General features: G+C 40.6%; 1 protein-coding gene across 3 annotated transcripts in view; it reads right to left on the reverse strand.

The window, feature by feature from the left end:
- Positions 1-665: 665 nt before the first annotated feature.
- ano1a (anoctamin 1, calcium activated chloride channel a) overlaps positions 666-22,107 on the reverse strand; it is a 50,895-nt gene continuing 29,453 nt past the window's right edge. For 2 of the 3 annotated variants that reach the window (XM_041033041.1, XM_041032878.1), the window contains exons 10-26: positions 21,826-21,890; positions 21,156-21,290; positions 19,637-19,797; positions 18,856-18,941; positions 17,423-17,434; positions 14,715-14,786; positions 12,476-12,550; positions 10,991-11,192; positions 10,503-10,614; positions 10,270-10,327; positions 9,607-9,707; positions 8,291-8,433; positions 7,522-7,674; positions 6,617-6,669; positions 5,648-5,832; positions 5,295-5,400; positions 666-4,731 (exon numbers count right to left, since the gene is read on the reverse strand). In XM_041033041.1, coding sequence (XP_040888975.1) covers positions 4,489-4,731; positions 5,295-5,400; positions 5,648-5,832; positions 6,617-6,669; positions 7,522-7,674; positions 8,291-8,433; positions 9,607-9,707; positions 10,270-10,327; positions 10,503-10,614; positions 10,991-11,192; positions 12,476-12,550; positions 14,715-14,786; positions 17,423-17,434; positions 18,856-18,941; positions 19,637-19,797; positions 21,156-21,290; positions 21,826-21,890 — 1,962 coding nt within the window. In that variant the 3' untranslated portion in view covers positions 666-4,488. The remainder of the gene's footprint in view (positions 4,732-5,294; positions 5,401-5,647; positions 5,833-6,616; positions 6,670-7,521; positions 7,675-8,290; positions 8,434-9,606; positions 9,708-10,269; positions 10,328-10,502; positions 10,615-10,990; positions 11,193-12,475; positions 12,551-14,714; positions 14,787-17,422; positions 17,435-18,855; positions 18,942-19,636; positions 19,798-21,155; positions 21,291-21,825; positions 21,891-22,107) is intronic. The other variant, XM_041032961.1, reaches the window with a different exon arrangement.

Below are 22,107 nucleotides of genomic sequence, written 5' to 3' on the forward strand. Positions count from 1 at the left end.
ACTTGTCAATATCCTCACAGCAGAATGTGAAACAACTCGTGCTTAAATGTGATTTTCTGCCGCTAGGGGTCTCTCATTCAAAACAATAACAAAAGACGGAGTGACGTCGTGAAGTAACGCGAGATCGTGGAAGTTGAATTTTTTTTCCCCCAGAATTCTGAAAAAAGTCAGAATTTAAACTCAGAATTCTAATCTCACACTACCCCGTGCTTTAAATCTATAAATATATATATAAAATGAAACAACTAATTTCATATTTCTTAAGTTTTTGGATTTATTTAAGTGTAAGTAAATATATATTTTACATAATTTCACCCCTTCTACTTCTGAAATCAGATCTACACCCCTGTGTGTATTTCAGTTTGATTAAACTGAAATTGATAGCAATTTTAAGGCAATTTCTCTAGACAAGACTGGCACAAAAAAAGTTAACCTTGAAAGACCCACCTTATTTGATATTGTACTTTTGTGGTTCACCAAAACCAAGTGAAATGCAGAAATTTTCAATAAATGTCTACACTCCAGTTGGTTTGTCACTCATTTATTTGCACTTAAAGAAAAGACTCAAATTATCAGAGACAGACAAATCTGTTCTACGTGCATATACACTCATGCATGTTGTGAAATGTGCATTGACATACATTATAATAGATACTAGCATGTCGCAATTTGTAATGTTTTATTGATGCTGTTTATAGAACATGGCAACAGACAGCATGAAGAGGACGTCTCATGAGGGACACGAAGGGAGGGTCTTCACATGTGACATGAGGTTCTAAGAGATTCTGAGGGAAAATATTCTTTGTAATCTATCACTGAATATCAACACTAATCCTACTTACATAGACAGTATTAACAGTTTTAAGATTTGCTAAAAAATTAAATGTGCAGTTTTTGCTCTAACAACTAAGTCATAACCCAGGAAGAAGTAATGTCTGTGGTGACAAATGTCTTTGTAGGCTGCACTGGAAGATGTTTTCCCAGATATCCTCCCAGACACAGCAAAATAAGTCCATATTGATGGCTTCTAGAACATTAAATAAAGAATTAAAATTAAAACTGAGATAAATTGTATAAACCAGGGCCCCTCTGGAGCCAGACATGGGTCTTGATTGGCTCACCACCTGCAGGGGTCAGGGGAGCTAAGCAAGCCGGGTGGCAAGCAAGGATGGGGACCTGGGCCTCTGGCATTGTAGGGATGTGGATTATCATCCATCTGGAGAGGAAGGAGCGTCATTTGGTGTGGGAGGTGGAGCAGTATTGATATAGTTCGACCAACATCCATACACAGCACTGGCTATGGAACCAAACTCCTGGAGAGGGGCTGGACTCTAGGTACCAGAGCACCCTTGGCCTAAGACTGATGACTGATTTTGTGGTCGTATCATCAGACCTGTGGCTGATACAGGTGAAAAGAGCAGCAGCACTGTCAACTGATCACCACCTGGGGGTGAGTTGGATCAGATGGCAGGGGAGGCTGCTGGACAGACTTGGTAAACTCTAATGTAGTAAGGGTAGCCTGGGAACGCCTGGTTGAGGCCCCTGTCAGTGAGGTCTTCAACTACCACCTCTGGAAGTACTTCTCTTGCATTTGGGGAGGGTGGGGACATGGGGCCATGTCCAGCGCCTTGACTGTGGAGGCTGCTGTTGGGAGCTGTGGTCAGAAGGTTGTAGGTGCCTGTTGTGGAGGCAACCTGAGAACCCTGCTGGTGAACACCACAGGTGAGTGGGGCCATCAATCTGAAGAAGGAGGCAGAGTTTAAAGACGTGGGGGAAGCCCCCCTCACATCTCTGGCTCTGAAGAATCTGGACATTGTTGACCAGTCTTGAACGACATGCTTCTTCGGTGTCGCATGGAGGTCGGGGACAGTAATTGTGGACCGGCAGGGTGGTGGTCACCATATTTGAATAAGTGGATGAAAATGGATAAGTGGTAGAAAATGGATAGCTGGATTGAGCTAAAGTACATCCTTGTCTCTGGTTGATAGATCAGTGATCCCCTGTGGCCTGATAAAAACTCTTTCAAAACATTGAATGCACTTAGAAATGAATTGTCATAAAATTAAAAAACAAACAAACAGAAAAAAAAAATAGATATACAACATTTTGACCTAAAAGTGATAATACATCACTGACAATTAAAAATTGAATAATACATTCTATCAGTCTGGCTTGAGGGCTTAAATTTAGGGTAGTTCAAAGTATTTACAGCAGGGGGCAGGATTCGACACACTGCAGTAATGTCTGCAGACTGTACGTGTGACTGCATTTCAGTACATTTATGTTCAGTACAGTTATATTCTACAGTCTATTTATGCACTTCAAAGTGATATCCAGTCACTCCCACATATGTTTTTGCAGTTTGTTAAATACAAAAAAATACATCATTCAGTCTTTGTGCTTGAATATTTTAAGAGTTGCAGCTTTAGAAAAATGTCAATTGATTTATAAGGTTAATATAAGGCAAGATAATAACATTTAAACAGTGCTGCTTTTTCTGGTTTGGCTGAGACACCGTGTCCCTTAGTGTGAAAATGGAAAAACTGAAAAAACTTAAACTGGTCAGTGATGACTTAGAGTAGATGATCTGTTGACTGTTTGAATCCCTGGAGCAGCTAGGAGGAGATAAAGCAGGGTAAGAGAGTCTGTAACGCTGTCTCCTCATTCAGCCAGCCCTGGGGTGCCCCTCCCCCCCAAAGAGCAAGACACTAGTGCTGCTTTCCAGTAACATCTCAAAACTCGTAGTTCAGCAAAAATAAAATGCCTTTAAATTCCAGTACAATCTCACATTGATAGGCAAGATACTTCAATCCCACTTCCCATCTATGACGCAGCTTTCTGATGTTGTATGAGCATGATGGTGCACGCTGTTTACACACACCACCGCACAAACGTAAATACAATAAATTCCATTTCAAATGCATGTTTTTCATTTCATTTACAGTTGCTTACTGTCTACGCTAAGTCAGTCGCTTGAATTACTAAAAATCCTTATGAGCTCTTGTATGGGAGAAAAGGGTTTTACCTCGCGAAACCCTCTAATAAATGAAGCTGAGCATCTTAGCAATGTGACGCCAACATATTTATACATCTACCAGACACAGAGCAACATTATAGTTCATTTGGAGTCATGCTGATTATTACAGCTTTATAGCTGTGCTCATTTGTTTTAGTGTCTTTCAGGTCATTTATTTAGTTTCATGGCCTGCAATCCCCTTTGCATACACTTTTTTTTCGCTTCCAGCTGTTTTTTGCACAGAAAATAAATTACAAAAATAAAAAACACTCAGATAGAACACTACCTACCCATTACCAAACAACAGATAGGTAAAATTATTACAAGTTCATCAAAGAACCAGATAAAAATATCTGGATACTTCACCTAAAAGGACAGAAAACACTGGACTCAAAGACTCCAAATGAACGCTAATGTTGATCTGTGCAATTGCTTGCTAACAAGTTCACCACAACCATTTTTATAAGGTGATAATATGTCAGATGACATCATTTTTGTATACTGTTATTTGTATACGTTGTTTACTATAAATCTTGCCAATTGCAGCTTTTTAATTCCAGTTCATTAGCATGAATAATAATAATGTTCCGGGAATAATGCCACTGAGCACGGTTAGGCTATTTGTTCGTCCTCAAAATGTAACAGTGCAGCCCTGTGGTGCTCATACAAGAGAATAGTACAAATCAAAAGGCAGCTTGACACAGAGGGTCCTCCAAAAACCCATTGTTCACCCTTACAACCAAAGGAAAGGAAATACATCAACAAATTCCTGCATTTGTATAGCATTGTGCAAAAAAAAGAAGATTTAAAAAAGGCCTGTCTGAGCTCTACATATTGTTGGCAGGAGGGAAGACCTCCATTGCCGATGTGTCTCACCAGTAAGACACCAGGAGGAAAGTCTTCTTAGCAGGACAGGACCTGTTGGACGGATTGACGGAGGCTGTCTTCAGTACAAATTACAGGCATTTAAGTCTCGCGGGAGAGAGAGGTGGCATGTACGAAACTGCGGCTTGAAAATATGATCCCCCCTACAAGTCAAATAAAAGCAAATGGCTTGTTCCTTTAAATTACATCCAATAAATAATGATTTGTGATCATAAATCCTGTGGCAGAGTATTCTCAAACTACTTGCGGTTGGATTTTTGGTTAATGGCTGCCACAGTAATGGCCAGCTTCCTGTAACTACTTAACATGGGAAAAGTGTTAAAAAGAGGCAAACGGCCAGTTTCAAATGCGAACACTTCGAAGTTTAGCTTTTCACTCTCGGGTCATTCCTGAAAATATTCCCAAACAACATGAACACAGCAAAAGCTATGCTGATTATTCCAAACTGATCATGTGCTGTGGATAACCATCTTAACCTTTCACCAGCTAGCTATAAGCAGCTGATTAACTTATTAGTTTGTGTACAGGTGTTAGCATTTGCTTGTCGCTGTTTGCACTTGTTTCCTCAGACCCCACCAGCTACCAGATTAACAGCAGTTAGTGTGTGAGATAGGTCTCGAGCGCGGCTGTGGTGGGCTCTGATTGGCCAACGAGGGGGAGGTGCAGTTGTCCTGGTTGTGGTTGTCCCGCGCCGCCAGTCTTTTGCCCTGCTCCTCCTTCATAAAGAGCTCCACCATGAGGATCTTCTCCTTGTGCATCTGGAGGCTGATGTCCTTGGGGATGTCTGGGATCAGCCAGTCCACGAAGTCACTCATGAGCATCACCACGTTCTGCACAGGACACAGTGAACAGAGAGCATGTTGGAACGCCTTAGGGAGGAGCATCACAGTGCTTTTTTTGCTGCCATCCTGAAAATATATTCCATTCATACAATGTATCTGTCAATGATTTATAACAGGTTTTTAGGTTAGAAGAACTTTATAACATCAACTTAGGTTCATCCAGGTCCAGCCATAAATCACTGAACGAAATGGAATAATAATTTTGGCTATAATTTCTGCTACTTGTTTTTGGTCACAACATTATACATTGTACAAATCAGCATGTCACGACCCTGTAGTGGACAAACTGTAAAAGTGACACTGTTTCTAGCTGACCTCAGACCTAGCTTGGTGACATCATCAGAGCAGATCTGGCATAATAAAATTATTATACCACTTCCCTATAGATTAAGAACCATTTTTAAAGCAACAGTGAGCAATAAATTACATGTTTGTTTGCTTTTGTCTACATAAAATCTGAATGACAAAAGTGAGTGACAATCCTATTTTGAATCATGTAGAGGCATAGGGTATATGTGCTTTGATATTTATATCTGTGTGCTGTTCTGAACCTGAAAGACAATAACGAAGGCAAGGCGGGCTGCCAGAATTGCCCAGAACTCCTTAGAGAGTTCATATGGTGTGCTGGACCAGGGAGGCTCTCTGTAGTCCTTATATCTGGAAACAGAAAGAAAAAGAGTGGCAACACAGCAGTTATTTAGAAACATATTTAAGAAGGTCAGATGTCCATATTTGCACCCCCATAAAAATGAAGATAATCTATAATCAAGACAAATGAGAGATACTGACACTGTATGATAGTAGATGCATTTATGTGAGTGCAGTATGGTTCTATGAAATATAAGTATTGTATGGTGTTAAATGCATCATATATTGTCTCAATACATCAGCTGTGAAACCTTACCTGCATATTTCTACCTTGTAGCCTAGGTGCATTGGCTGTAGGGGGTCTGTGCCTGGCTGGAAGTCGCTGACATTGAAGTAAGACAGGGTGTGATTGACGAAGCCGTGCATGGTGCCGTCAGGGCTGTACATGTACTGGTAGACCAGTCGAGGGATGAAGTCAGAGGTGAAGGAGATGACAAAGGCCTGAGGGAGACAGAACTGCTCATCATCTACTGCCTTCAGGAAACGAAATGGACCGTTTTGGGACAGAGAAAGATCACAGCCTTGATGAACCAAGCAGCCCTGAGTGTATTTTGTCAGAGCTCACTGGTCATCTGAAAACACCAAAGAAAAGCTTACAGGGAAAAGATGGGCTTGTGCCGCAAATGTGTGTAAATGTCCAACCCCAAAGTTTCATTTCACTGCCACTGAGAAGGACATGAACTTGTTCTCACAACCTTTGAGGTGGTATAGGAGGGCATGCCTCAAGTCTCCACCAGCAGATCTGACTGTCACAGCTCTGCAGTGGTTTGGAAAATTTTCCCAGATTTCCCCAAACCAAAGGCTGCTCAGTGTTTATCTAGCTCCAAAGCCAATGTCTCTGATAACACCAAACAAGAGCAGACTGAGCTCTGAGATGACTGACAGTCACTTCCCTCGTGTACTTTGAATCTCTACTACAAGACTCACCTGACCTGACAGGAACCCTTCAGTCCAAGGCCTAGCACTGTCACTGTTGCCATTAGGAGTGCTATTTAAGGCTGAATGATAAAATAATCTGACTGCATGAAGTAAATAAAACTCATACACACAGATCATCTCTTAAATTAAGGCCCGTGATCCAGGACTACAGACTTTTTTTTTTCTCCATTGGGAACCTGGCATGAAATGTTTGGACACACCTATGTTACAACATTTTTTCAGACCAGCCGTGGCATGTTCTGGGGATTGGAGCTGTAAAGTAATTGTAGAGATATATAAGACTTACATTAACAATGACTGCTACCTTGCTGAGGCCTCTCAAGAGGTTGTACCAGATACCTGCAGAGAGACAGAACCATCATTAAGGTAAACACAGCAGTTTCAACAAGCAAACACTGTACAGGGTCAGTATGTAGCAGCCACCACTAGATGGCACAAGCGCCTACTGCATGAGAGGTGGAAAAACCTCACTGTGTGATGTGTTGTTGGCATGTTACATGTAAGAGGTTAGGAATGTTAGGTGCATGTTAACAATGAACTGCTCTCTCTATTACTGCAGACTACTATCATGGCTTCTGAGTTTCATTTATGTCAGGGAATTTTTCAATACATTAAGGAAACAAATTTTCTAAGATCAAAAACTGATAATTCTTCACAGTATTAGCTTCAAGCTACAAGTTTGCTGTGGGGTAATGAACTAAGTGGGAGGTTCTTTCTGTCTGTCTATTGATCTCTCTATTTATTTACATATTTTGATAGTGACAAAGGAGGTGCTGGATCCAATCAAATAGGTGCCAGTCTCTAATCTGGGAGGACCTGGCACAGTTCTTTTCCAGCAGGACCTGGCACAAATAAAGCCCTGGTTACTGTTTTACTGGTTACTGTACAAGATGGGGGAAAAAAAAAATCCCCATTTCTCCGCCTAAATGCTGTCTGACTTTAGCCAAAGCTAATATGAGGCTTCAAAAATCAAACCTAGGGGAAATCAAGTGGCTATCTTCCAAAGTGGTGATCTTCTTCAGACAATATTGCTCCTTTATGTTACCTTGGACAGCGTGAGTGGAGGGATAGTAACTTCTGAAGATACCCACCTGTTATACTGAAATTTTGTTAGGTGTGGATAGGAGTCTATCCTTTAAAGCAGTAAAAAACACAGCATACTGGCAAAGACGTGGGGCAGTGAACACCTACCAATGTCTCTGGCTTTTGCTGCGATGGGCCTGCGCAGCTCCATGACAAACTTCTTGGCATCCAGGCGAATCTCAATGATGTTATTCAGAAGAGCAAAGAGTGGAGCCAGAGGGAAGGAGGCCACGAAAAGAGTCACCATTCCAAACTGGATGACTGAAGAAACAGACAAGAAGCGAGCCAAAGTTAGTGGATGAACGCTTCATCAGGACAGAGGTAGTTCAGTAGTGGAATGCATCCATATGTGTCAGTGAAGATTTTCAGTTATCCAGGTCATGGTGTTTCCAAAAGCTATACAAAGGCAACTGGACGTTTCACCTCTTTTCTGAAAGGTCCCTTCATTTCTGACTGACTGGTTGGGGAAGCAGGTATTTACCTTATTATGGGGTTGTTAACACCTTGAGAGTGACTGAGCAAGTCCAGTTGCCTTTGTAAACCCATATGTGTTCCCCAGTTTTTTTACATGAGGGATTTGTATTATTAGCTACCTAATGCTATCATGTCAACACAGAGAATGACACATATGGAACAACTGATTCATACATTTATAGATTAAAACACAACCTTTTCTACATGCTTCTCTTTATGCAGCAGCGTTAATCATCACTGGGATCACAGAAAACCATGATGCTAATTTCAACTAATATTGAAATGCTTAAAAAGTCAAAAACAAATTCTTTTTCTCATTTCAAATATTTAAGAAGAATTTATTCAACTTGCTGACACTTTCTTACACGTTGTGTACTCGTGTGTATTTCATATTTAGACTCACTCATCTCCATATACTCTGGGCTGAGGCCAACAAATGGACCCAGGAAGTGGTCTTTCTCGTGGCGCTGCAGAGTGTTGTTCAGCTCCTCCTCTTCCTTGGAGTCCAAGTCTGACTTCCTCTTCCGGAGTAGTTTCTTCAGCTTCCTGCACAAATCAACAAGCAGTGGCACAAAGAACCCGTTCAGTCTTCTTGTTAAATTCAAAACATACATAAACACACTCGAAATGACATCATATCGAGTGTCATAATCGTCTACTAATCAAAAGGTTGGTGGTTCGATCCCCGGCTCTTCTGGTCTGCGTGTCAAAGTGTCCTTGGGCAAGATGCTGAACGTGTGAAAATTTTTTTTTTTTCATCATATCAAGTTTAATTTGAATCAGCCTTTTACTGCTAGGGATGTGTTCTATACTTATCAATAAGTAACAGATAGGATGACAGACAGTATGTGTGTCTTTGCTATTGTTACCCTCCTCCCCTATATAAAGCTCATTTTTTAACGTTTATCTGCATTTTTACAGCAGGTTTTACTTTGGCTACATTTTTATGGTGAGCAGTATTTCATCTGTCCATCCAAAATCCATACTGCTTATCCTCATGAAGGTCATGGATGGGCTCGAGCCACTCCCAGCTGACATTGGGTGACAGGCGGGGTTCACCCTGAACAGGTCTCCAGTCTATCACAGGGCTGACATATAAATAACAAACAACCATTCACACTCACATTCACACCTACGGACAATTTAGTCACCAATGACCCTAATCTGCATGTGTTTGGACTGTGGGAGGAAGATAGAGAACCTGGAGGGAACCCACACAAGCACAGGGAGAACATGCAAACTCCACACATTGAAGACCATATTGCCCGAGGCAGTATTTTAGTATCTTAGTGGATCATTGGTGGATAATGATGATACATTCATTTGGTTGTCTATTACTGTCGGACTTGTATTAGAACTCTGAAATATCACTGTGACACAGCTTAGAAGTGGGTTTGTGGTGGACTGTGTGATAAAGAGGAGGAATCAAACACACAGTACAGCAAACTTCTATTGCTGCAGGGGTGAAGCAAGACAGAGAAAATTGCAGGCTGACAAAGTTCGGCGAGGTGTGTCTGCTTCCCAGCTGAGTGTGTCTGAAATCCAGACAGGTATTTAAATGGTTACTGCAAGTACAAGCGAGTGGGTGTGCATATTTTATTTTTTTCTGCGGTTTGCTAAACCCACATGTTGTGATCTGTTGTTCGGCCCTGTCTTCTGTAAGTTGTATGTCATGGGTGTGTGTTTGAAGATGTCGCGCAGTGTGTGTTTTACACTCACGGTATGCCAATCTCGAACAGGTTGTTCTGGATGAGCTGCTTGCCCAACATGGTGATGCACAACTGGATGCACAGCTCCATGAGGCAGCCTGCATGGGCACACTGGGAACAGAGAACACGAACAAGTGTCAAAAAATCACTCTGTATAGAAATATAAATGAATCCAACTTTCTGGTTTCACATTATTTCACACATTATTTACAGTCATATGACATAAACACTTCATATCTGATCGAGGTTTCTGTCTCTGACTAACAAAAAATATTAAAAACAAATTCAGTGAGCCACACTGTTGTACTGTCATTACCATGAACACACACACTGTAGCATATTTTGACTCAGTCCCCACACTTGTCCTGCTGCCCCCAGATACTCTCTCAGGCACCAAATGTGGATTAATCCACACCTAAAAACAGTCCCCAGCAAAGGACCTATTTCCTCTTGCTTGAATAAAACTTTTATAAGATTAAATAAGATATGAGATTTACAAGATATATGTCTATGAGGAACCAATGGGCTCTACAGACAGGGTATGAAAGTGGGAAACTACTGAGATGCTCTAAGGTAGCTGATTTTAGTCTTTGTGTGGGATTTGTGGACACCAAGAAAATATGGAATGTAAAAAGCCTAAACCTAAGTCAGACTGTGTGCAGTGTAGAATCACCTCTTCCATTCTGTATGATCCAACAACATACAAGTAGTTTCCAGGCCGCCCAACAAGTCTGTGGATCAAACACAACCATCAGATGAGGAAGGCAGGTAGTGTACAGTCTGACTGAGTTCACAGTACACAGTAAAACATATCCATAGTATATTTGTATTACAGATGACATTTGATTCAAATACGTTTAACATGACAGTGTATTAAAAACAAGCAGTGAGCATTCGATCTTTTACCTGCCCCTGAAAAAGGCCAAATAGACAATGGGTGTGAAGGCATTGACAAACTTCAGGATGAAGGTTTTGAAGATGAGACGCTCTTCAAAACTCTTGTCTGTTTTTGGAACCTCTGAAATAGAGACAACGTGACTTTATTAGCTCAGACAAACGAAAATGAATTCATCCAGTAACACCACTGTGATAGAAGACTGCTGGAACGCTCAGTAAACTGAAAACAATTGGCATTGATGGTCTTTACTTTTCTAGATGTGTTGCTGAAATTGCCTTCATGTGCCACATCTGTGTTTTAGTTATTAGTTTCCATTACACGTTCAATGCAAGATACTTGTAAAGGAGAGCCAACTTTAACTTTCATGCATCAAATGCTAAACTAAGATACAAACTTTCTGTTTTGATATTGTTACATATTTTAATATGTTCTCCCACACACCCTTTTGCTTGGTAATAGAGCAACTCTGATTCTGTCAGACTGAAATGTGCCTCACCCAGTGTGGTGAGCCAGCGGGCAATGGCGGCGTAGATTTCATCTAAGATGATGATGATGATGAGGTTGATGATGGCAGCTGTGGTTTTGACAGTGGCTCTGATGTTGGATCGTGCTGCAGGGTAGGTACTCATGTGCAGGGCTGCCTTAATGCTAATCCGGTACAGGATGACCCCGAAGACTATGGCAAACGTCACAGCGATCTGAAAGTAAGGAGAAGGAGGTGAACGCCAAATCCGACAATCTGCTGAGAATCTCACAAAACAATCAAGGCCAAAGAAGACGTGTGGAGTCCAGAGGGAGCTGAGGTCCAGAGGGTCACGTATTAAAACATACGTATTCACAGGTGTTCAATGAAAATAACAAGGACTGCTGTTCTGATCATGCGTCATTACCCACCTTAGCCTGTTTACTGCACACAGCAGCTTTCTGCTACCCAACCAAGGCCCGACAACAGGTTCAGATTTCTTTTTGATCTCTCTCTTTGACTGTGTCCATACTTGTCATATAGTCAAAGGCAGACTCGGTGTGTGGTTGGAAGAGAGAGACAAATACTTCTTGGCTATCAGAGGATACTTCACTGTGGGCCTAATACATATCATGGCAGTTGTGATAAAGCCTTTTACGCCCACTTATCTCTCACTGAAGAAGGAATAATCAAATATAAGACTGGTTCAGAACATGATTGGGTTTCAAATTTGGCCATCAGGCTCAGGTGGGTCAGGTTTTAAAGACAATGGTATTGGCCTGGTTGACATCAGCAGTTTCGTGCCCTCACAGCAGACATGGGCTTATACAATTCAAGGTGCATAAACTCAGCACATGCTTAGAATAAAGAATAAAGCTATAATTTTTTTGTATCTGTTTTTTTTCTTCTTTTGTGACAAAAGTCAAATCTGTTGTGGCCATTGTCTCTTTCCATATAGCTACATTCATACTGTTGGTGTATTATAAATAGGGCTGGGATTCAAAACCGTTTTATCTTATCTGAAATCAGCATCCACTAATCAAATCAGAATAGTTTTGAATCCCTTTATTAGGATAAGCTTTTAACATATTCAAGTGCATCAGTCCGAAAATGAGATGAGCAGTGCTTCATATGACATGCTGATTGAATGTATCTGCCACACTGCAACAGCAGCTGGAGCTTACTGACTTTCACACATCACTCTTTGCTACTTGCTGAAAACATTAATGTGATACAATGAGCTGCATAATTTCTCCAGAGACAGAGCTTAACATGAAATTTGATAGATGGCATTTTTAGGTATTTTGGAACCAGGAACCAAATCCAGAAACAGAACCCAGTCCTAAAAACCAAAGGAAAACAAAAAACAAAAAAACAACAACAATGCTCTCCCTTACTGCTGTGTTGTCTGAATCTCAGGGTGATTAAAAATTATATTATTTATACATACGTGTGATACATGTGTTAGACATACAGAGTCTGGTGATATAACACTGGAGGGAGACTGCTGAGACTCACCAGGAAGCACATCGTGACCACAGCAGTCAGGTAAGCTGGCAGTCTGTCTGTACATGTCAGCTTCACCTTCTCCCCCTACACCACACACAGACACACACACACACACACACACACAGAGAGAGTTATTTGAGGGAAATAAAGTACACAACATATCTGTGACATAAATTTAATCTCCAGCCATGTGTTGCTAAGCTGTGTGTATGTTAATGTGTGTTTCTGCTGCCACAGCCGTGTGACACTCTTGCTGTGAGTAGCAGCTCTTTATGCCCTGGGCACACAGATGCACACAGCACACACACACTATGTGGGTCCACTGGAGCACAGCTAATTCTGCCCCAAGCTATCATGTCACATTCAAGCCTACTGAGAATTGGGTCAGAAAGCCCAAGCCAATGTGTATACGACTGTGTTTGTTTGTTTGTGTGTGTGTATGAATGTGTCCTCTTGTGTATTTGAAGGAAGACATGACCTTGGTACAAGACAAAGGGATGATAATCAACATGAACACCATCAGCTGTGAACCTTGTCAGTTCTCTAGGACATGTCATGTTAAATGTGTTGTCTTCTTCTTAGTGTTTCATCGCCACTTTAAGACGCTGATGAAGCTGCCATTACATTTTATTCCTCCCCTGGTCAGAGCCACTTCTGTGTTTCCTGAAAGCTGTTAGCTGTTGATGGACACTGACTGTTTCTCATTACATTAGAATTATGTTTAGTAAAGGACTCAGTATTTTAACCTAACGTAATAATGATTCATGGAAGATAAAAAAAAAAAAGCTATTACTATGCCATATTCGCGTTTTTTTTTTTGTTTTTTTTTTAGAACTTACCACTCATTAGGATCCAATCTACAGTTTAGAAACTGGTGTAGAAAGCTAAGCATAGGGCCTTCAAAAAAAAAAAAAAAAAAAGCCAGACACAAGAGAAACAATACTTAGATAAACTGATTTTTGGCTGGACAGAAACATCAGGACCAGCTACTTTCTTCTATGTAGAAGAGAGTTGCCAGTCGAGCTTCCCCTCCACAGGCACACTTCTCTATGAGTCTTATCCAACTGACCACACAGCAGCTGACATAGATGAGAATGAGAAGCTTCTTTGTGTCTGATTGATCATTCTTCCCTCCCAAAAATCCCCAAAGCAGCCCTGAATGAAAAGGCACAGTACGGCAATGTTTTCATTACATTAGTTGACTCAGTATAAGTAGATGCGGCAACTGAATAAAACAGTGCACTTAGCGTGAAACAAAATTTTTACAACTCAGCGTCGACTTTACATTTGAACAGTCAACTGTACTAATGTTGGGCTGGTTCACAGGTTGCTGTGTTTCACATTTTCTAAAGTGCGTGGTGTCTTTTTTGACTGATTTCCAGGCAGCCACCGCTTTCAGATCACTGCAGTCTGTTAAGGAAATCAGCACGCACAGATTCAAAACTATAATAACAACCACTGTGTCTGTCAAAGTTACATTATTGTTGCACAGTAATGCAGCTGGTAGCAGGAAGTCAGACATGACAGCATCTAAGATGTCAGCGTCTGTTGCTCACTGGTTCCCTGTGGTGTTTTTCATCTCTGGTAGTGCTGTGTGCTAAAACTGAAATAGAATAGCTGTAAATCACAGCTGTCAAACGCAGTTACAGTACCACAGCAAACATCTAAATGCGCAAATGCCACTAATGTGAACTTGTGATGATGTAAATATTTAATATTTATAATATAATAATATTTAAATATGACATCAAGCTGATTATGTCATTTTCATCTTCATGAAACTCTCATTGATTTGTTCAGATAGTCATTAATCACAATCACAATTTATTTTTGTTATTTTCACAGAAAAGGAACAACAATTTATTTTTAACTAATCAGTAATCAATCACCAAGTGGGCCCAATGAAATAATACTTGGAAGTAGAAGCTGTACCAATGAAGTAACACATTATGTAATAAAACGTATGGCTCAGAGTTCACTGAGCAGGAAATGAAAGAATAACATAATGACAATGAGGTAAGGAAAATATTGAAGACTATAACTGAATAATATAATAAAATGAACAGGTATGTGTGTGTGTGTGTGTGGGGGTGGGGGTCTGCTAAGTGTAAGATGAGTATGTAATATTTTCATAGAATACTAGATACATCAACAATAATAAACATTTACTGCTTTTTCAGAGTGCATGTCTGACTGTGCATGTATGGTTTAAATGCACAGCTCAAAATATTCTCTGAATCATTTTTACCTTCGGGGTTGAATTTTCCAGTCTCATCGTCTTTTGCATGACCCGGAACTCATACTCTGCTCGGTTGTGGTCCTGGAAGGAAAACCAGTTTAGATGTTACAGTCACTGGATGCTACAGAAGAGTACATATGTGAATAAGACAGTCAACAGCAAAGAAGATCCATATGATATTTCAGAACGGAGACAGAGGAGACAACAGAGAATGGTGAGTTTAAGTGCCAGTACAGCGCTCTGTGCAAAGGAAAGAGAGAAATATATTGAGCCACCATGAAAGTATTAAGTAGAGAGGCATAAAACAAACTGTAGTTTGAAGCTGGAAACAGCACAAAGATGCCCAGAGTCAGCTTTTAACAGTGAGAGTTTCATTCCTGCACCTTTCTTTGTTGTCATTTCCTTAATCCTAACTTTAAGAGAACATCCCGACATTTCAAGAAGTATTTCTGTTCCTGAATCAGATAACAAGATCATTACAATCTCTATGTGCTCAGCACAGTTTGTTCCAGAACATGGAAGCGGTTTAGCAGAATGCCAGCTCCATAGAGCTCCATAAAAAGTAAACTCACCTAATATCCCTTTAAATATCATATTCAATCTCTTCTCACTCCTCTAAAAGCCTACGAAGTCTCATTATTTTTTACATAACAAAGACACAACTTGTTAATATGAGAGTTGCTTATGGTCAGATAGCTGGAGTGAGAGCTCCATGATGTTTTTTGGGTGGTTAAGCTGAATGGTGATGATGTTAGCAGAGGTATACTTGATGTGTTGCTCACCTCTGCTTTGCAGATACTTTTATTTTTTAGACATCCAGGCTAACAACTAAGTCAACAGTTACTTTCTGCGTCCTGTCTTCATGCTATATTGGAACATATCCCTACATGTACATCTGTGGTGGACACACAGACACTGTTATCCATCTGACTCTGGGTAAGATAACACCCATGAATGGTACCCAGAATTTTGTTCCATTCATTTGTTTCGTTTACCTTCCTAAATCCATTTATTGACCATTAAATGAATAAAGCTACACAATGTTTCTTATTTACATTGTTGTCAAATAATCCTTTCATGGTGAGGAGGAAAACAAGATGAACATTTGATGTTATGTAATATGCAACTACAGGTGAATGTACAGTATGCGTACCCATACACAGTACAGTCTGCAGTAAGCCAAAAGGAATGAAGAGGAAACTGCATCACTAGAAAATAAAGCTGAGGATTAGACAGTCACTGTAAGCCTGGAAGTCCATGTGACAGGACAGAAAGAGTAAAAATACAAAAACAAGACCTAAATACAGATTCAATCAGACCTGACAAAGTCAAGGCAAACAATGTTTATCAGTACAGACTCAGGCCAGTGCAGATTTGAAGTGTAGCAAATTGAGCTGTGCTTATGTGGATGAATGTTTTGAGTCATTTCTGCTCAAGACTTGAATTTTTTGCTCAGTTAGGAACTGAGGCCTAACTTTATCTGACCACAGATTCATTCAAAACCTGCAATTGAATTATTTCACCTTCAAAAATATTACTGCTGATTTTCTGGCCACTTAGAGGCACTGCAACAAGTTGCAACGACAGCACTGACATATCATCTTATAAAGTTGACATGGTTGAACGTGTGAACGTGAACACCTATTTACACATCAGCAGAGTGGGTTGGGCTTGTGCACCCGATGAATGTCCAGTAATGCACCTGAAAAGTTCAACATTGGCTCCCTTTGTTTCATCAACACTGGAGATAAACATCTGTCTCTTTAGCTGCTAAATACTGAATACAACAGCAGGAAACCACACCCATGAGCTGAAAGGTGGTAAAAGAGTTATGGCCAAAAAAATTTTGTGAGGTTACAGTGACCCTAACCTTTGACCTCTGACCACCAAATTGTAATTACGTCATCCTTTAAGTGTGAAAGTGTGCAAAACAAATATGGAGACAGCTGTAACCACGGTAACTGTACAAAATAAAGATGGAGACAGCTGTAACCATAGTAACTGAAACACAACAAAGATGGAGACAGTATAATGTTGCCGATGAAAACTATGTGGGCTCAGAAGCATGGGTCCTACATGGCCCTGCAGGAGTGTGTGGGTCATGGTGGGTTTATGAGCTTTTTATAGGTGAGTAGTAAACTTGGACCAGGGGCCTCTTTTCATAACCACTGCTTTAACTGGACTTTGACTCAATAACCTGTTGGAACCCTCAGTCAACTAAGGCTAAAATAGCATATAAATTATGACATTTGCAATGCGAGGTGCTAGAACATGCTCAGATTGAACTGACCCTCAAGGTCAACAAAATTACCACAAGGAGGGAGATCCAGCAGGACCCTGCTGTCTTCAGGACTGAAGCCTGAATAACAGTGAGGTCTATCACAGGTCTATCATGAGTCAACAAACTGTCCTGTCAACTATGCAGAAATCAATGGACACTCCTGGTGGTAACAATGTTGTGTTGAGGGGCCACAGGAATGGCCAGGATCAGGATGAACCTCAGAGAGAAAGAGAGGAGCCACAGATGAATATTAAAGGAGAATTAATGGAGATGTCAAATGAAAAGACTTCAGGCTGATTGTTAGACACCTTGAGGGAGAAAAGTTTAGTGTTAGGTAACAGCGTCCGCAGAACAGATCTGAAACAGTGAGTCAAAAAGAAAGAAGGTAAGTTTAAATATGAGAGATGACGAGAATGAAAGCAAGTTGCATCCAAACCTTATGATCCTCCTGTAAAATACAGCACACACAAAAACAGACAAAGAAAACGTCAGTCAGCAGTTATTATCTCTGAAGAGCTACAGCAGTGACAGAAAAAAACAAGAACATTCAGTACTGATGTCTGAGGCTGTGATGTTTGTGTGGGAACATTTTAGATGAGGACTGACTCACTACACGCGGAGGAACTACATTTATATGCATTGCCTGACCTGTGCCTTTAGGTCAGCCTTATTACTTTGTGACTGTGCTTTTCAGTTAAGAGCAGTGAATAATATTTCAGTTATTCTTCACAAATAGAAGGTTTAGTCTGCCAAATCTGAGGTGAAATTTGGGATGCTGGAGATTAAGATCCCAGAGGTGTTTTCCCCAGTTTTGTATTTCCCTTTCAAACTGTATCCTTTATCCATTATCCTTTATCCAATATCACGAATGTTACTGAACATTGAAACCTGTGTATGTTATGACCACCAGTGTCATTCCAGTCATTTGTCATGGCAAATGGCTCAGAATACTACAATATGATCTTTAGCTTTCCTCTGTCATGGAAAATTAGCCAGTCAGAGGATTAAATCAGAGTGGCAGCAGATTCAGAACACAGCCCCACGGTCGCTGAATTCATCAAAACTTGATCACAGAAATTATACATGAACTGATTTAAGCTGCAGATGATATTTTCTGTTTTCTCAGCTGCACAATCTTTACCTTGCAGCCACTGTCAGTGTCACATGTAGCAGGATTTAAATGATGAACTGCATGTTCTCTAACGCTTGACATAACTCTATAGTATATACTTTATTTACTTGTAATTTTGTGATGGTAACTTTAAAGGACTGTGCCCGTATTTTTCCATTTCTCCAGTTTTCCAGGCAACTGTTTGTCTCTACTCATGTCACTGTTGGAATTCAACCTGCAGAGACTTGCAGCTTCCTAGTTGATCCATAACAAAACATCATGTCTGCTCTGATTGTTGTCAAAGCTACACTGTCACATCAACCATTATTGTTACATTATAGAACACAAAGTTCAGTCTGCATTAAAAATGTACGTGATTCTCTTCTTTTTAAGAAAATTAGTTGTTTTGAATGAGGCATTCTGGCAAACACAAAGAAAGGAGTAGAACCACTGGCGTCCACAACTAAGAAATGCTTCCAGCACATAACTCCCTGTAACTTTGCATTTCAGTTTTTGTGCATTGTGTATTGGTCAAATGAGATATAACATTTTGTCTTGTTTCCTGGCTTCATGCTAAGCCAATCTAACTAGCTCTAGTTCAATATTTAGAGTATAGATGTGAAAGTGGCATCGATCTGAATATCTAACTCTCAGCAGGAGAGTCCTTATTTCCCATAATGTCCAACTACTGCTTTCAGCCAAACACTCGTGGATGTGGATCTTTCAAGATCAAAAAGTTATCTGTGGCATCGTCTCACCTCCTCCTCCTCTCCAAACCCTGTCAGGTCCCAGATGTAGTTGAGTCGCATCTGTCGTCTCTTCCAGTGCTCCATGAAGAGAACCGCTGCATAAACCAAGCACACACAGCAAACTGAACACAGGCTCAAAAACACTCTTTTTACATGTCTGTGGACGCTCTTCTCTACATGTGCTACATGCAATGAAGATGCAATCTTTTATATTATCAGTCTTTCTGTTATCTAGAATATTTGGGATAAATAAGTACAACTGTGCAAACAGTAATGATGGTATTGATGAATTAATTTTTTAGTATGATTTTTTGTTTGTTTGTTTTTTTGCTTTTGCTAATGCAATGACGTAGTTTCCCTATAAGGATACCTACATACAGTTTCATGGTATTCTCCCTCATCAGGTCTACAGGAGGTGAATCCAGATGGCTGCCGCGCTGTGACTCTGTCAGACACTAGCTCCATCTAAACACATAACACCTCCCTGATCTGAAGCCCTGCTGCTGCTAACAGATGGCAGCATGATTTGGCGGGACATCAGAGGAAGACCGGCTGTTTGTTTACTCACGAGTTACCTTTGCTGATTTCTATTGTAAGTTCCATTTGTCTCGTGTGTATCCATGTTTTCTGCCAAAGCTGTGCTGAAGGGATTAAATGGTATTATCCATTAACTGGATCAGTTCCAGCAGCGCTTAGCTGCACAACCTGTATTTATAACATTCTACTCACCTAATGGTGTTTATTGAAGCCTCTGGGTGTTTGTAATGATTGGACGTGAATGTGCCCTTACCCCACAGGGCCATGAAGATGGAGAAGAAGACGGTGGCTGGGTTGTCAAACAGGTGGCTGGCTCGGGCTGTACCACACGCAGTCACCAGCTTCCAGTAGCTGCAGGCGCGGTCACACAGGGGACACATGGTGATGTTGTTCCTGGGATCACAGATCTCCATACTGACAACACAGAGTTGGATGGAAGAGAAGAGTTATTCAAAGGGGTGGAAGACAGTAAAAGGATGGCACAAACAAAAAAAACATGTCAGTGCTTAAATGTGGAGTTGACACACTGTGTTCCAAATAAGAAAGCACTTCTGCAAGTTGCCATTTAAAGTAACCTTTTTAATTTACAGCAGGTCTGTAAATAATTGTGATTCCCACTATAGAGATTGATTCCCTGCCTCTTACAGCAGCCCAAAAAAGCCTGTGACTCGTGTCTGTGACATGAAGGCTTAAAGGTAGCTTTAGACTGATCATACTATATGTACTACTATATGTACTGTACAATGTGATATTGACATTCATTTTGAGAAAGTTAATTTTGTGGAAAATCATTAAGAAACAACTTTTGGATAAAACCTGGCAGATTTTCGCAAATGCAGCAAATTCAGTACCTGGTTTCTAAATAAATTCTGCATCACATTGGTGCAAAAATCATGTATAAATCCAGTTTTGCCATAAGAAAGTGACACTTATTAGGGCCTAATTCTCACAGAGACATTAAAGGAAAAGTTACCTCAGTATAAACGGTGTGGCAAAATCTGAAAATCTGTGACAGTTGATATTTCTATTGCCTTGTGAAATATGCTGTATCATATTGCCAAATGCTAACGGACATGCTCTGTGAATGTAAAGTCTGCAATGACTTGGTGTGGTAATAAACCTAAAGCTTTAGCATGTGATTATGTGAAGAGGTGGAGTCATTTTGAGGGTGTGGTCTGAGCTCAGTGTTTACCATCAGGATTCATAGCACACTGCAACACGTCTCTGTCTGAGCACGTCATTTAAACCAAACCTTTAAACCAAGTAAAAAAATCTGCCAGGGTTTCATCATTATTTCAAGTCAAGTCAAAGTCAAGTCAAGCTTTATTTAAAGAGCACATTTAAAAAACAAACTGCAGCAGGGGTAGAGAATGGTGTGCACAATAAAGACAATAATAAAATACATGGAAACATCATACACCAAATGGGGGTAGCACTTCACTGACAGACTATTCCAAAGCTCAGTGGAAGCTGCGGCAAAGGCACGATCCACCTTATCCTCTAGCCTTGATCACAGTACAGTTAAAAGGCATTGAACTGAGTCCCATCTCAGATGCTCGGTCTTATGCTGGGTTTTATAATTCTTGTACAGCTGTTTGTGTTTAAGCAACACTTGACGATTGAGAATTCTTTGGTGAAATGAAAAAGGATGTTTATATATCCCAAAACACAGAGCTGAAAAAAATATTATTTTGGTTCTGAAACTCAGGTTCAGGTTGGTACGTGTACACTATAGAAATATTTTGTTAACAAAGGTGTGTGTGCGTGTGTACCTCGGTATGTTATCATCAACAGTAGCGCAGCCGTAGAGAAATACAATGACTCCAACAATGGCTGCAGGGATCAGCATCTGTGTGTAGACTCCCAACCAGGCAAAATACAGTCCAACCTTCTCCCCAAAATACTTCCTGTGGGAGGAGAATACCAGAGGTGAAGAGTTCTACATTCAAAACATCAACATATCAACATGCTATACTATCATAAAACCTTAAAACCTTATCCTTAACAAAGGAGCTCATGTGATTAGATCACATTAGTCCATATACTACATCTGCAACTCTTCCTGCTGTCTTTGAGGCATAACTGCATAAACCTGCCTTTAGCAGCATTATATGTAACCTTCTACATCAGTGCAACGCTCCCTGATCGGAGTGTGTTTGAAGAGAAGATGCTTCAGATTTAGCTCGCACTCCCAGCCTCTATCCTTCAGCTCAGCACACGACTGCTGCCTCTGTATAAGAGCATCAGTGGAGCATCGGTGGAGCATCAGTGGCGCATCGGTGTGCCTGTGAGCGTCTTCGTCTGTCTTTCTTGACTGCTGTCACAGCCTAGTGAGGGCAGTTCATGCTGCTATGAGAGCATCAGCCATGCAAGACATGAGGCTGGGACATGTGTTTTTAATTGACCTGATGGGTGTGACAAGAGCACTGCTGTGGATCTGACCTGATGAGTCCAATAGGCTGATACTTGTAGAAGACACTGTAGCTGGCCCACTCCTCATACAGCAGCTGTGAAGAGAAGCAGGAGTCGACATGTTATGTAATAGAGACACGATATTCTCTTGATGAATTCAGTGTTTTAGTGGTTTGGGTGATGAGGGAAATGATTGCAGCTCACAATACATTTGGTATTTGACTCTGTGTTTATGTTTGAGCAGTGTGGTTCAGTTTCCCTGACGAGGGAACTGTAGTATTAGTAATGCACTTAAAAATCAGTTTCATTGGT

The sequence above is a fragment of the Toxotes jaculatrix genome, chromosome 1 (assembly GCF_017976425.1).
Source record: "Toxotes jaculatrix isolate fToxJac2 chromosome 1, fToxJac2.pri, whole genome shotgun sequence".
Taxonomy (NCBI): domain Eukaryota; kingdom Metazoa; phylum Chordata; class Actinopteri; family Toxotidae; genus Toxotes; species Toxotes jaculatrix.